This window comes from Rhea americana, unplaced genomic scaffold (genome assembly GCF_003343005.1).
Source record: "Rhea americana isolate MKP2758 unplaced genomic scaffold, rheAme1 scaffold_96, whole genome shotgun sequence".
Lineage (NCBI taxonomy): Eukaryota > Metazoa > Chordata > Aves > Rheiformes > Rheidae > Rhea > Rhea americana.
In genome coordinates this window covers 190,757-207,130 of record NW_028187155.1, presented here as the reverse complement: position 1 = coordinate 207,130, position 16,374 = coordinate 190,757, and the positions used below count along the sequence as shown (strand labels likewise).

General features: G+C 41.9%; 1 protein-coding gene across 5 annotated transcripts in view; it reads right to left on the bottom strand.

The window, feature by feature from the left end:
* Window positions 1-3,194: 3,194 nt before the first annotated feature.
* The window catches only part of ABCC5 (ATP binding cassette subfamily C member 5), a 49,946-nt gene continuing 36,766 nt past the window's right edge, over window positions 3,195-16,374 (bottom strand). For 3 of the 5 annotated variants that reach the window (XM_085325162.1, XM_085325163.1, XM_085325166.1), the window contains 11 exons: window positions 16,217-16,370; window positions 15,947-16,075; window positions 14,445-14,631; window positions 13,612-13,701; window positions 11,037-11,226; window positions 10,216-10,375; window positions 9,613-9,691; window positions 8,690-8,803; window positions 7,372-7,536; window positions 6,074-6,157; window positions 3,195-3,465 (listed from right to left, as the gene is read on the bottom strand). In XM_085325162.1, coding sequence (XP_085181288.1) covers window positions 3,406-3,465; window positions 6,074-6,157; window positions 7,372-7,536; window positions 8,690-8,803; window positions 9,613-9,691; window positions 10,216-10,375; window positions 11,037-11,226; window positions 13,612-13,701; window positions 14,445-14,631; window positions 15,947-16,075; window positions 16,217-16,370 — 1,412 coding nt within the window. In that variant the 3' untranslated portion in view covers window positions 3,195-3,405. Of the gene's footprint in view, window positions 3,466-4,588; window positions 6,158-7,371; window positions 7,537-8,689; window positions 8,804-9,612; window positions 9,692-10,215; window positions 10,376-11,036; window positions 11,227-13,611; window positions 13,702-14,444; window positions 14,632-15,946; window positions 16,076-16,216; window positions 16,371-16,374 lie in introns of those variants that run through there. The other 2 variants (XM_085325164.1, XM_085325165.1) reach the window with 1 other exon arrangement.

Genomic DNA, 16,374 nt, shown 5'->3' with positions numbered 1-16,374 from the left:
CCCATGGCCAAGTGCACTGCTGGCACACCCTGTGCGTGTGCGCCCATGGCCATGTGTGCTGCCTGCAAACACCATGCTGCACCCTCCTAGCCCACACGCATGTATACCTGTGGTCAGCTGTGGTTCGTACACAACTTGTGCAAACACACCTATCCCTAGTGTGCACCTTGCGCACCCTCTCCCCTTTTCTGCAGACGTGTAAGGTTGGATCATCCCCCATGCATACATGCTTGTTGCTACACATACATACACGCACCCCTGCTACCCACACACTTGTGGCTTGGCACCCTCCACGTAAAGCAGAGTCTGTATCCCCCTTTGTACACACACCTCCACACTCATCTATACTGCCCCCCTGTACATGTCCCCTCCTGGCACACACACAAATATGCATATTCATCTGTGTCTCACGCCCCACACCCAGTCACATATGCTACACCCATGCACACATGCATGTACACCCAGGTCACGTGCCCTGCAGACACACGTGCACACGCAGGTTGCACACCCCTTCCAACACAGTCACGTGGCCTCCCCCATACAGGCCATGCTTGCACGTGCACGGGTGTTCATCCTGTGCACCCAGGCGCCCTGTGTGCACAGCCACGCACGCTTGTGGCTCTCTGCGCCCTCTCGCCTGCGCCGGCTCACGGCGCRCTGCCCGGCCTTCCCCTCTCCCCACGCCCAGGGCTCCCGCCACAAGCACTGCTCTGTCCCCCAGCCCCGCTGGGCACACCGGCCCCGCTGCTCCCACGCCTGTGCCAGCACCGCTGCAACGCCCCGCTCCGTTCACCCCGGCCCTCGCGCACCCTTGCAGCCAGCACCGGCTTTCCTCTGAGCGCAGCCTGAACGCTTCGTTTCCACCTTCCCTCGCCCCCGCTCCAAGACAAGCGGCCCCAACCCTCCGCCCCACGGCTCSCTGCTGTGCTAGCGCACGCTGCCCTCGCACCAGCCAGGGGCCTATTCCGGCTGCTTTCCGCAAAAACAGCCTTTCCCCAGCTCCTTCCAGCTCATCCTGCCCCTGGGCACGCTCTTCACACCTGCCTTGGCTCCAGCTGTAAATAGCCTCCCTGCACCCCGCAGCTCCTGTACCCCCTTTCTGAACTCCTCTCCCATTTTGGCTGCCCATCGCTGCCCGTCTCCAACACTCGCTCCATCCTGCCCCGAGATCCCAGCTCAGCCATAGCACGCTTCCCCCAGACCTCCTTAAAGGCAAGGAACCACACACCATCCACAGCTGCCCTCCTAAATCAGAAAAAGTCAGAAACCACAAAATTATCAGCTTTATACAGCTGCTTGTTTCTCTGTGTGATAACAGGAGGAGACAGTAATCTGGAAGGAAGGAGGCCTGCTGGAACGAAGTGTGATTTAAACCCTCCCCAGCCCAAGGACAGTGTACTGCAAATCCCTGCACTCTGCACTGACACTTCTTTTCAACAAATTATTTTCACTGTTACACTACGCCTTCCTCAGCCAGGTGATGAGTCTCCAGGGCACATCTTTTGGGTGACGCAGGAACAATTATTAGCTGGTTGTGGGTTTAATGAACCTGCAGTGGTACATTCAAAAAGCCTCTCAAGTCTTAACACCAGCAACAGCAGCATCCGCATCATTTTGTAACTGAGTTCCCACTGTATCATCCTACTCAAGGCAAAAGCTGTGGCACCAGCACAGTGCAGCTGCTGACTCCAGCTGAACCAAGTGCAAAACAAGGACAAAACAGTATTATCCTAAACCAACCTGACGCTGGGACTACGAGGAAAACCTTTTGTGTGATTGCTTATAGCAGAGCACATAGTGCAACTGCAGTAAAAAATGGCTTACTACAAGGCGACATTCAGACTGATTTGGCTGATGATGGCATTGCAGTCACTGCATCACCTCACTCTGCTCTTTTGAAGCATATTCAAGAAGCAATTTGTTGTCCTCACTCCACCCCCTTCTACCTAATAAGAACTTTCTGTTCTGCCATCTTTTCTCTCCCCAGCCTCCTCTTACAAATCCAATTCTCTCCATTTCTCCTTCCCTCTCGATACCTCCTTCCTTAGATTTCAGTTGTACCCATTCACTTTCTGAAGTGATTGCACTTTTCTCAGTTATTTGCTCCCAGCAATGTACTAAGACCACTTGATCTCCCTCTGGGTTTCATCCGGGGATAATATGCAGATCACCACCACAGGCCCTTTAGACCTGACCCTGGGTAATCTTCACCACAGAGAAAGGTGAAATCCTTAAAAGTTCAAACTAGCACAACTTCAGGGCACGACTTTGGACTTAATTATACCGATCTAATGCACATTAACTCCACTGGGTAATTTTAGAAGAATCCTACTGGCATTTTGATTGAATTCCCAAGCAAGCACAATGTTTCCACTCATCAAATAGATCAGATAAGCAGGAATACAGTCTCTTTAAGTAAAGAGTTTCTAAGCTTATGATAACAAATCAGGATCAGTTACACTTACTGCAGGTGGACAGAATAAGCAAAACTGATGCAACCAAATTCCCAACAGCAGGAGCAGTACCGCATCTCTCTCAAGCTGCACATCTGCTGGTCTTGGTCCATGTCCTTTGCTATATACTGATGCTATTTTGGGCAGGGTCTCATTAAGGAAATGCACTGGCTCGATCCTACAGTCTCATTCCGTCCTTTGTAGGACAGAGTCTTCTCCAGGGCACCATGCCGTAATCCCAAAGCAGGATCCCATTCCTGATAGTTCCCATTGTCATCAACCCCTTGTAAAATGCTTCAATATTGACAATGAGACTGAAATATATTTATCTTTGATRTTTCTTCCTTCCACTGCAATCACAGGGCCATTCAGCTTACTCCCAAAATTCAGGACAAGAGCCAGTAAAAAAATAACTGCTACCTTGTGGGAAACAATACTTCTGTACCATCTATGTGAGACAAGTGCTAAAGCAGGTTAGAGATTACACCATAGATAACATTTTCCTCTGGCAAGCTGTCCCCTTATATCCAAAAGGAATAACACTGCAGTAGAAGTTTAATGAATTGGTTGAGCTAATCCACGCTGCCCACAGGGGACTGTTCCCTTGCTCCATCTCCAGCACTTGTTTGACATCTTCTTGAGGCATTTCAACTTGCTGACCAGGAGAAAACCATTCTTTTTTTTTTTTTTTTTTTTTTTTTTTTTTTTTTTTTTTTTTTTTTTTTTTTTTTTTTTTGAGAGAGAGAGAGTGTGCAACTGGGAAGCAACAATTTGGCACACTGAATCCTGAGCAAAAAGTTTCATGTCCTAGCTATGCCAATGTTAGAGCTAGCACCTACTGGAAAGAGCAGCCCCACTTCTCCCTTCCAGGTGTGCATTCCTGTCCCCTTCTTTGTACAGCATTCCTGCTTTTGGAAGGTGAATTTTCTGCCAGTTAGCTTTCTGAACTGGGTCAGTGCAGGACCAGGCAAGAGCCAGTGCTGGCATCAGGGAAGCGGAAGGAACTCCCAGCCTGGAAGGAGAAGGAGGACAAGATCAGGATGGCTCCTTTTTGCCTGGATTTCCATTAGCTCAGGTTAGCTGCAAAATGAAGCCTCCCTCTAACCACAGCAGCACTTCACCAGTATGTACCTTAGCCCCTTTCTTTTTCCAGGAAAATACTGAAGTTTGTGAACTCAGTTCTGCAGGGCCCAAGATAGTCTTGTCCTTGGGTCACAGCTGCTATTGATGACTGAACTGTTTTAACTTCAGACTGAGGCAGACACACCTCAGTGCTCTCTCCCTCTGCTTAGGGTATTCAGCCTTTAGCCTCAAATTCAAAGCTCAGCCTTTAGGGAAGAAGCAGGACCATCTCTCTGGCCTATCACCCCTGCTCCCTCACGCCTCCTCCCAGCATCTTTTTGTCCTCAAGTTCATATTCAAACAAGAACTCCCCTTTAGCTGGGTATTTCTTTGGAGGTAAACTGTTATTTGTCCTTTTCATAACCGCAGTATACAGTTACTCTGCTCCTTGAATTGAGCAAAATTGAGAAAAACGGCGGCCAGTCCATGACACAGAGTAAACATGGTGCCAGGTGCACAAGCAGGGTAAGATTTATGCTAGTTAGTTCTTCCTTGGGACAAGGCTGAGTAAAAGATAACTGCAAACAAGAGATGCTTCATGCGCTGCTATCTTCAAGCTACAGCCAAAGCTCTGTTAATGTCTCTATGTGCCTGGGGTACTGGTAGGTAGAAATGGTTGCTATCAGCATCTCCAGTATCACACTTGCTACTGTGAGTTTGCAGACATGTCATAATATAAACAGTAACAGCTCTAGGTACAGAAAGTGGAAAAACTTGGACATAAGGAGGACCTTCCTCATTCCATCTGACCTCCCTCTTGCTACTTAGCTTGAGTACTTGCACTGTAAACTATTGCTCCATGTCATACCCAACACTTAAATATTGCAAGCCACCCTCATCTCAGAGTACACAGAAATAACCCATCACAGTTTAAAAGAAACACTTCTTCTCTGAAGAAAAAGATCAAGTCCAAGTGAGACAAGGAAAAAAAAAAACACCCTGCAAAAACTGCCCCCTGGGGCTCAGAAAGGTGAGAAGTGATTTACATGCCCAAAATAAACCACTTAAGCCAATGAAATTTACAAAACCCAAAATAGTTTTATTTACCTTTCAGATTTTTGCCTTGACGAGACATTCTGCAAACATGCTAAGGCTACAAAATGTCCAAGTTGACAAAGACATGCAATGCTGACCATTCAATAAGTCACAGCTATTATAGTAGCAACCGTGCCCACCTGGGCCACAGGTCCCATAAAACAGGGATGGTGTACAGTGATTCATGGTAACGTACTACACAGGACCCAGTAACCTGAGGTAGGTCTCTTTACAGTAAGAAAACAATATCCTACACCAGTGTTACATCCTGATCAGCAGGAACCTGTTTAAAGTTCCAGAAGACTTGGAGTGGGGGACTGTTTCCTTAACAAGTGTGCAATAAAGAAACAGGAACTATTGATGTAATTTAACCTTAGTATAAGTGAGCAGAGCAACAGGTTAGTGTCATCCATGCCAATGAAAGTCAACCTAAACCTCTGAGGAGCATCAGCAGATTCAAGATAAAGGAGGCAGTAAGCTGGAACAACTCTGAAAAGGCTTTCCTACTAGCATACAGGTTACAATTTGAACCTTATGACTGATTTGTTATAGATCATTTCACAAACACTTAGATTCTGGTCACGTGTTAGATCAGCAAACCAGAAAGAGCTTAGGTTCTTTTGTATTAAAATAAACCGTAGTGATACAGTGAGAAATACTGTATCAGAAAACTGAGAAAATGAGGCCTTAACATGACCCAGAAATGGTTCTCTCCCCCAAACAACTCAATAGATCACCAAAACCCTGCTTCGGGAAAGCATCATGGGAGGCAGCAGCTGCTGCCATAGTGAACATTAGCAATGCTCCAAATAGTTTTTATAAATTACAATGCAATAGAGTTACACCACAGAGCTCTTCTCTGTGCTAGACAACAATGATGGGACAATAAAAGACACTATTGCAAAGCTTCACTTCCACTCAGACACACAGAAAATCTGGCACTAGGAAAAGATCAACTGTAAGAGACAAAATGGCGTCTGATACAGTCTGATAACAAAGCCAGATCTCTGGTACTGTAAACTGTACAAAAATGATAGAAAAGAATATGCACTGTTATTAATACAGTGCTTATTTTAATATAAAATAAACAGCTTACATTTCCACTGTAAATATAGGCTATATACAGAATTATGTATAGATATAGCTACATGTATAAAGCTTCATTATAGGCCTCTGATACATTTATAACTATGGCTCCCTGAGCCATTTGTAGAGTGCATTTAATAACAAAAAAAATTTAGTAATATGATTATGGAATAAATACAGTAATAAAACCATGAAGAATTCTTCTTCTGACAGGGTTTTAAAAACTCTGGCTTGACACATTGTGCTAAAAACTAAAAGATGAAAAGGCAATAATCTGCTTGGAGGAGAAAGAAGAGCAGCTGGCCTGCCACAGGCAGGGAGTGGAGCCCTCCAAAATAAAAGTGATTTTGCCCTGAATTTTAGCCCTTGACAGCAACCTTGTTCTCCGCAGCAGCAAACATAGCATAGAAGCGTGAGTTTTCATTGGCCAGAAGGGCAGACGGCGTGTCAAATTCCACTACCTAAAAAACAAACAAGGCAGGTAAAGTTCATTAGCAAAATCCAACATAAAATGTGTTCCCGCCCTTGGACTTGTGTCACTGCAGTAGAGAAGCCAAAATATAGTGGACAACATCCTATGTTCATTTAGAGTCTGGCTTCAGGCTGCAATAGGCTTTTATCCTGGAAAACTATCCTGTTTTGGGGGAGTAAGAAATCTGCTTTGGTTGTCTTGTAATTTTATTAGCATGTCAAGATTTTTTTTTTCAAATTTAAAATAAAGGAAGAAGCATGTTCTTCTTAAAGAGCACTATGTCACTCTATAAATACACACGAGGACAACCAGGTTAAGAAATTCCCTCATTAGAAAATAATTCAATTCTTCTCCCTCTAGCCTTGGAAAACTGAAGATGGCTCCTGACTGGCTCCCAGCATCAACTAGAGTATGAAAAAGGATTAATGTTCCTAGTGTCATACYGATGCAAAAGTAAATTTGCGTCTCCTTATTACAGCATAGCAAGTCTATGCATGGCTGTCGAATACAAACAGCAAGAAAGCTCAGGCTATAACTGGCAAGAATGAGGGACATTCAGAACATCCAGACTGTATTTCAGAAAAATGCTTCCTGAGACAGTCTTGTTTAGATGTTACAACAGGCAGTAAGCCTCGTATAGCATACTATAGCTGGGAGGCTTCAAACTAGATCAGACAAACATTAGGACTATCCAGTGGGAAGCAGCCTCCAGTGGCTCTGGCAAAGAGACTGAGGCAGATGCTATTTTCTTTTCTTCTCTGCCTTCTCTACTCTTAAGAGGCTTGCCAAATTTCCTACACTTGATTTTAACTGTTTATAGCCCCCATATGGAAGCCTGAAAAGGAGGGGAGAGATGTACTTCTCATATGTCTGTTTGATAGACATACTTCACAAAAACGACAGGAGACTGCCTCCAAGCCCCAGCAGAGGTGCCTGCATTATTAATCTACCAAAGGTGTTTTTAAAATCGTTTAAGAGATTCTCAAAGGTACRTTTTTGTAGTGTAAATAAAATTTTGCCTTCTTTGATCTTGTCACAATGAGGTAATCATTGATTCTAATGGAGAAGTATTGCCAAAGATGTGAATGAATGAACATGATTTTCTATAGTGCAATACCAGCTGTTTGTTTAGTTCAGCTTACACATATGGCACCACCAGACAGGCAGTGCCAGGAACCATAGCCACTAAATTTTTCTGCTTACCTGTCCCTGTGTTAGCACCATGATACGATCGGAGCCCAGTACAGTATGCAGGCGATGAGCAATTGTTAGCATAGTACAGTCTGCAAATGCCTCTCTGATAGTCTCCTGAATCAGTAAATCAGTTTCTGTGTCCATAGCAGCTGTAGCTTCATCCAGTATCAAAATCTGAAAGCAGCATATAATCCTGCCTGTTACTCCATAGTAACTCTTTCCCTCCCTGAACATAAAAATATGCAAAGTGGGCAGAATTACCAAGATAAAGAGTTGCCACAACTGGCAATTCTTATACTTGTAGTCAGAAAGGCAGTTTTTATAACACATTCTTTTAGTTTTCCTTATGTAATTGCCTTCCACAAAGTTACCTTATGGATCACACTTATATTTAACAATCACATCCTGCAGCCATTAGACATTTGGGTTCTAATCTGGGTCTCAAGCTTCTACCAACTTTTGGGTTTACATTCAGTAAAATTTGTATTTGAGATTAAGCTGCTGATAAACTAGTCTAACACTGCTTCAGTGGTGACAGTTCCTTCTAAAATTAGTCATTACTAATTAAGTTTAACAGCTTTCTTAGTTTGGAAGGAATTAACTTTCCCCTCCAACTCAGATCTATATTGATTTGGACTATTGTCTTGACAAAGCTTTTTGGTGGTGTTGTCAAAGTTATGCTAGACTTGTTTCGGGCACCTACTACAGACAGAGTAAAACTAACTCCTGCTAAGCAGCCTGGCTTGTCCCATATTGGTCTTTAAAACAGATGCAGAGGGAACCTTAAAATATTATGGGGTACATTCTTAAAAAAAAAAAAAAAAAAAAAAAAAAGATGGTTAATGCAGTATCCTGTCAAGTCTCAATCCAACTAAAAGTCCTTTTTCACTGAAGTTATTATTTGGCTTCCACTCCTGAAACAATAAAAGCCTTTTTAACTTCACTGTCAGAATGGTCCCAAATTCCACTTGGAAACTGTGTTTTAGTGGAACACCAAGCAGAAGGAAAAGTGCTTGGCTGACATTTACAAAAGGTAGAAAAAGGAAAGAATCTCATGGTCATCAGTATCAGGACAAATATTACACCTAAATCATAAGGCTTCTCTGACAATTATTAATACTAACAAGCAACACCTTTCTGATGGCAGGACATTACAGCAGCTGGTAGCTGGCTACTGAAGTACTAATGGACTACTACTTCTAAACTCTACACCCTTCTCTGAGTCGACCTAACTATTGGCGTGATTCCTCTGACACAAGGAATTTGGCACAGAGATCAGGCTTTGCTCATTCGATATCACCAGCTATTTCCTCCACCAAAAACTCACCTTGCAGCGACGCAGTAGAGCTCTAGCTATGCACAGCAACTGTCTTTCTCCAACTGAAAAGTTTTCCCCATTTTCCATCACTTCTGATTCAAGTTTCATGGGCAGCTGGGCAACCTGTGTGGAAAGCAGAGGGGAGCTTACAATATTGCACAGGTTTTCTGTATCTCCACAGCACGAGACAAATAATTGCTCTCCCTGTAAATCTGATTTTGCCCATGTTCCAAAATATCCATCTTGCTTTGTTGTCCATCTCACCCTTTCTCTGTTGGGTAAATTATTAGCAAATTATTAATAAATTAATGCCAGAGCAACAATACAACATTAGACCTGCTCAGTCTTAAGTACAAAATATTCAATTGCTTTAGTAAAAAAGAAAAYAAAAAAAGCCAACAACTTTCTCTTACTGAGAGCAAAGAGTGAACCTGGTCCCTGTAGAAATTACAGCCTACATTTTATAGCCACACATACATCCTTATGCCACTCAATTTGCAAAAAAGAGTTGGAAATGTCACAACAGTGAGACTTGTTGCAGAGGGCAGATCTCTGTCCTCGCAAAGAAGAGATTTTAAGTTAAGTTTRTGTGTGCGTAGGTACAGTTACAAATGTAAATACAGTGTGCACACCTGTCTACCTACCTATCAACAGAGGCACATCCAGGAAAATAACTGTGAAATGTCACAGACCTTAGGAGTCCCTGTGAAAAAGTAATATCCTGCTACGCTAGATGCTGAAGAAGTACATACCAAGAATATGGTACTTTCTCCAAAAAGTTCACAATAACAGTATTAGAAAATTAAGCATAATCAATGAGGAGAAAAAAGCACAAATAATTTTATTTGAATGTCTCTGAAGTAGCTATCAATGAAACATACCTGTTTGAAAGCCAAGACAGAAACATGTCTTACAGGGCACATCATACTTACACATTCTTTCATGTGAGTCCTTTCCAAAGCATCCCAGATTTGTTCCTCACTGTACTGATTGAAAGGATCCAAGTTTGACCTAGAGGAGGAGGAAGAAAGCACAACCAGAATTTGGATTGGATCAGCAATGAATGGCAAAACTGCAGAGAGTGAGGGAGTGTATCCATATGGACAGCTCACATCTAGCTCACCACTAACAGAATTTCCTTGCCAAAAAAAAAAAAAAAAAAAAAAAAACCCCCCCCAACAAAGAAAAAAAAAAAAAAAAAAAAAAAAAAAAATCAGATCTCCCCGTACACTAGGGTTAAAGCAGCCAAACAGCAGAGTAGAGAAAYGGAAGACAAAGATGCAAAAATATCAAGCAAGCTTAAAGGAAATCAAAGGTTCCCTAGAGGATGATCACACCTAGTTCCGCATTGGGCCAGCTACACCATATACCTCTGCTTTTTTGGGGTCCAAAACCAAAGTGAAGAACAGAAGCAGATAACCCTCAAATGCCCATGTTCTATGTCCAAATTAACACATTTCACTAGGCAACTATTTGAGTTCAGTATGAGCTGGTAGCCCTCTTTGTCCTTCTTGTTATTATATGATCTCACTAACCTCACAGTGCCACTGAACAGCACAGGTTCCTGAGGAATTATTGAAAGTTTGCTACGAAGATCTGCTAAACCAATGTCATTTATTTTCACTCCATCAATTTTAATGCAGCCTCCAGACAGTTCAACCAAACGAAAGAGTGCCATTCCAAGAGAAGATTTCCCTAAAAATGAGGCAGGAAAAAAGATACTAGTCATAGCAGCCAATAGAGATGAGACAGCATTTTAAAAGCACCAAAAGTAAGAAACATTAAAAGCATTTTAAAACATCATAAAGTTGATGGCAAACAATGTTGGTAAGTAATCCAAACAGGAAAAGGGGTTCAGCATTTAAACTTCTATGCCATATCAATTGCTCATTTCAAAACTCTGCTTTGAAGCTGGTTTAAACCATCTCGCATACTAGTGTTTTTGATTCTTTACATCATAGACTTTCAAAACATCTTAGAGCCACATGTAGTTGACAGTATCCATAAAAACAACTTTGAGAAAGTCAGCTAAGTGCATCAAGCATACTGTAGATAGTGTTCTGTGGTGATTAACAGCTTGGGATATTAAGTATTATAAGCATATTAGCTCAGCACAGCAGGATTTCCCTTTTCTTTAAATGAAAACTTGGGTTTTTTTTAATTGCTTATGAGGATCATGCTTGCATATATGTGTGCGAACAGAACCCATTACTGACAGACTGATGAACCATTTTTGGGCAGTTAACAATCAATTCAATCAATTCTTTCAGATGCTCAGAGGAAGAACACTTAACTGCCCAGCTCTGTTACCACTCTGTAAAGGCAGTGATTTAACTCTACCAGTATTTAACCTCACCTGAGCCTGTCCGTCCGACAATGCCAACCTTTTCCTTTGGTTTGATGGTAAAAGACACTTTCTTCAACACTAGAGGGAGGTTCTCTCGATATCGCATCTCTGCATTTTCAAAAACAACTTCGCCTTCCTGTGGCCAGTCCAGAGGAGGAGTTTTATTCTTAATTCGAGCTGGAGCTTCCAAGGAAAGTGTCTTTAAAACAAAAGGAAAAGTCCACTTTCCAGTAAATGAAACACCAGAGGAAAAATTATCAGCTGCAGCTTTCAGCACAGGAGTTCTTCCCTGCAGATTCAGCCCATGCCAGTGTAATGGCAGTTTATGATGAGCAGTGTGGCTGGATGCTGGCCCAGTGAGTCAGAAGGGATTTCCCAATCTATTACTAGTTTGCTGTGTTACACTCATTACACTGCTATTCCCCTCCTGTTGCTGTGATGACGACACTGGCCTTCACAGCAATGTTTTTATGCAATCCATTTTGAAAACTGTCTTAAGTCTATTATTTATGGGCATAGTTGTTTTGTGCAGGAGTTCCAAAGACTAAATGGCTTCTGGATGCACTATCTGCAGAATTTCTATGTCTCATTTGCTACACCATGCCACAGTCACGTCTCACGTCTGACAGGCATCCGCATGACATGGTGCATTTTCACAGCAGTTGTTTTGTATCACTGCTATCCCCCTTCTCTCCCTCATTGTCCCCTGTCCTGCTGGTTCATTGAGTCAGTTTAGCTCCTTGCACAGCTTGCTTTTGCAGTTACACTCTGACCTCGTTAGCACCACAGGACCATAGGTTCCTCATTAAGCAGTTCTCAGATTAAATGGGGGGGGGGAAGAGCTTGAAAATCAAACACACATCTATCTTCAGCTTATTTAAAAAGAGTCAAGGTCACTTTCCTATATTTAGCACCAGCAATTTCTGGGTAAAACAACAAATCTTAGCAAGAGATTAGCTTTGCACACCTACAAAGTAAGTATCTCCAGCTGTATCAGGCCCATCAACTCCTTTATAGTCACTATAAAGGAACTAGCTTTTCTTAAGCATGAATCTCCTCATTCCACCATAGACATTTCTAACAGGTCAGATGAAATGCCCTCTGGAAGCACCCATTTCCTGCACTGACTGTAGAGAGAGCCTGCAGGGACTATGTCAATTGTGGACATCTGCAATATCTAAAATTAGAGACAGATTAATTGTATCCAAAGATTTGACAGAAACACTGATCCTTTACAACAATACTCCAATTCTTTGAGCTTGGTGCTGACAACAGCAATCTCTGTGCTCACAGTGAAAGAAATCAAACCTAGGACATTGTGAGACAGAATATGAAGGGTGTTTTACTGTTCACTCACCCTTCATTATAGAATCAAAGTAGTTTTACACTTTTTTCATAATAAAATAACTGTCTAGAGACCAAAATAAGTAACACTTCTATGATTTTTCTTATTAAGCTACAATCACAGATGGCAAAAGAGCCTACAACTATAGATTTTGCCACCAAAGGCCTGAAAGTGGTAAACACCATTGCTGCAAAATGAGAGATACCAGGCAATATTTGCAAAACCACAAGTGTCACTTTGCATGGTCACCAAATCTTTTGTAAGTAGAAATTTTTTTCCCATAGATGACCACAGGAAGATTTCTTTTTCTTTTCTATTTTTAGGGGGCAGGTGGTAAAATTAAACTTATGTTTTATTCTCTATCAAACACACAGTCTAAAAAAAAAAGTCTACAAATATTAACTACTAAATAGCTCAGATTTACCAAATGGATACATCTCCCTCTGGGGGTCAGGAGTGTGTACATGTGAGAGGCTGAAAAGTCTTCCACCTTACAGACCAGATCCAGTACATAGCTTTCTCCCAACTAGATTTTCCCATGATACTAACTCTTTCCTTACCAAAGATAACTTTATTCACCAATATCCACTCGTGGACACACAAATCTTAGTCATGGAGAAAGGATTGCAGATAACCAGGTAACAATAACTTGCTATACAGTTAGCTTAGCACATTTATCATGTTCACAAACATAATATGCTAAGTCTTTCTATATAACATACAGAAATACGTTATAGTAGACAGCTRTGTGAAAAGAAGTAGACTCATCAAGAGGAATTGGAATTACACACAAAGCAAGTTAACAGTTAACTGTATTTAAGCAAAGTAGTTCCATTCAGTTTGGAATTAAGYGAAAGTGCCAAAACACCATTCTTTTATTGTAAAATACTGTATTTAATTCCCAGTTACTCCTTTCACACACAAACACCACTGTCTCTTGAGAATGTCCACAAACTTTCAATATCCATATTTAAGTTCTGTATTGTCAGGCAAATCCCTGTCAGGTTAGTTACCTACCAACTAACTCTTGTGCCACTAATCCTGTCAACTCCTATATACATACTTCATAGTACAAATCCACTCCACAGTGTTGCAAACACTTTTGCCTGTAGTTTAAGATCAGAAACATACTTTCTGTAGGGAGTAGACTAGAGCCAACTTCCTCTTTTACCTTATGCCAGCAACAAAAATAGCAACAAGAAATTTTACAACAGGCAATCAAATGTATCATTGTCATACCTTGATGTAATGATCGATTCTCTCCACTGAGGTGAAGCGAGCTTCTGTTTCTGAAGCAAGTCTGACTGTAAACTGGAATAACCCTGTTAACTGGGGTGACAGGAAACAGACCGAAGTTTAGAGAGTTGTGATGGAATTTATCTAGTCTAATCAGTACTTGATACTACTTGGACGCCTTGATGCAAAATAGTCTTTTTATTCAGTTTAAGTTGAAAGAGCTTTAAAATAATGATCATTTATGAATCATTTGGAAAGCCAACAGCTTAAAACGGTTTCCCACAAGAAACAGCTTAGAATATTGGTAACTTCAGTTTTGCAATTTCTCCTTATTACCACCAGGAGGCAGAAAAGGCCAAACAGCAGATTTAATTCGGGCATATGGAGCCCCAAAGTATAAAAAACCCACAGGGCTGGGATACTGGATATTGTGTGCTGTGTAGTTATATCACAAGCAATATGCCAGAACACATTAAGACATCAGCTTGGTAAATGTCTAATGGACCATGAATCTAAACTCCAGATATATCCAGGAAAAGTGTGCAACATGCTATAAAGAGCCTCACATGCTTCCTACTTCAGTATTTAGAAAGAGGCAGCTCCCCAAAATAATAACCTGAGGTACCTAGTTCCTCCTGATTTGTCACTGACCACTAGCTAAAGATTTTGACCCTGAACTGCTTTTTTCTCTCCCCATTTCCAAACATCTTTTTGCAAAATCTAACAGTATCCTTTTGCATTACAGTGCATTATGGAAAGTTTCATTGGGGTCTTCATTATTGTTAACTACATATTATACTGAGACATTATATATTACAATATATGGACAAACTCACCTGCACAGCATATGAGATAGCTAGCCCAGCATAGGCAGGAGGAATCTGGCCATGCATTAAGACAATCATAAGGCCAGTGGTTGTAATGAGAGCAATGCTGATAAAGTCCAGTCGTACAGCCAGCCAGCGCATCGCACAGCTGAACAGGTAAAATGGTGCCTGATTGTCATCTAGCAGCTCCTGATACCTGGAGTAAATACAGGAGATAGTAGTAGACTGCTACAAACCTGAAACTCTGTTACAAATAGTAGAGCTGCTTTCATCCCTGCTCCAGTAACAGAATTTGGCTTGGGAAGTCAGTCTCTGGAAAAAGTCTCAAGTCAAGCCATAAATGTATTTAATGTATTTATGAACACTCTGAAATCCTGTAGGATATCTAGTTGTTTCAAACTCTGATAAATAAGTTTGTATACAACAAGTTATTAGAGGTGAATTAGAATTTAGAGACATTACAGACACTTTCATGACGCAACCTACACAAGATWTTCCCAAGGACATGCAACAGCTAGAAATTACTCCACACACAAAAGCAGCAGTGGAGTAGGAACACAACATGTGCTATTTTACACATAAGTGTAAAAGTAAAGTTACAGTAAACGCGGTAGGACTAGTAACACTAATTAAAACACATTAATAACCTTATGATTTACAATCCTGACCTTGTGAAGCTGAGAAAGTACATTTAAAGGGAGAAGGCTTGGGAGATTTACAAAGCCAGCAAACTAGCTTTTCTGATCCTGCAACACAGTTTCACACCAGCCCCAGCAGCACAAGAGCCTGAAGGGCAGTAGTACCCTAGTATCTGCTATGCTAAGAGATTGCTATTTGCAACTCTGTAACCTTCTATGTAAGCTGCTGTGGCAGTTTCCCCTGTGTTCACACGCTATTGTTCTGATGACCTTGCACCTGCAAAACTCTGATATTGTTACGGCACATTCTCATGGGAAGCAACCATCACTGGCGGGAGAAACCTTTCACTTTCCTTCACTTCTGTTTTGCAGATTTTGGTTTATACTAGAGAAAAATCAAGCACAATGTAGATAAGTCACTTAAACACTTGATAAATACTATCCAATTATACAGGTGCAGAGACCAAATGGCCCATCAATGCCAGGCTTAATAAGCATGCTCCCACAAATGCTAGTAGCATTCCATGCAGAAACAGTCAAAACCAAGTATGAGCAGGTCCTGATGAAAAAGCATATAGCACTAGGAGAAAACCATGACTAAAGAGTTGCCCTCATTTTAACTACCTGCTGCACTGCAGAGAACCCCCAGACAAGACCATTCATATGAGACCCTGCCACTCTCTTCTAAGTTGGCCACTGGGGAGTTTTCTCTTTCCCTTCTCTCTCTCCCTCCATTTTTCCCCCAAAGTAACTCTCACCACTACAGTCAACGTATATGGTCAACTATAGACTCTGCTGATACATCTTTCTGCCAGTAAACCTCTCTCACACTGCTTTGTGCACCACTGCTCTTAGCTGGCTATCTGGACTGACCTGTGCAGGAATTCTTGTCCTTTGTGATAGGCATGGATTGTGGAGAGACCCTGTATGCTAGATGTAATGTGAGACAGAAACGGAGATTGTGTGATGTTGTCCAGACGCTTCAGCTCTCGAATAAAGACTCTGAAAGGAAAGAAACAGTTTTAAGTAACATGTACAACCGTCACGTGCCATCAGTATATTGATGCGTGTATACTTGAAGAACTGCATATCCCTACTGACAGGTCAAAGCATCTCTACTGTTAGAGCAGTTGGTACACTTACCTAGACACAACATGCAGAACCGTGAAAAGGACAATGAGGGGCCCCACTGCCACCAGAAACCAGGGGAAAACTCCAGAAATCACCCCCACACAGAAGAACACAAGGATGACATTCTGGATGAACATTTCAGCTTGAAATGGCAAACGAACGTCAACTGG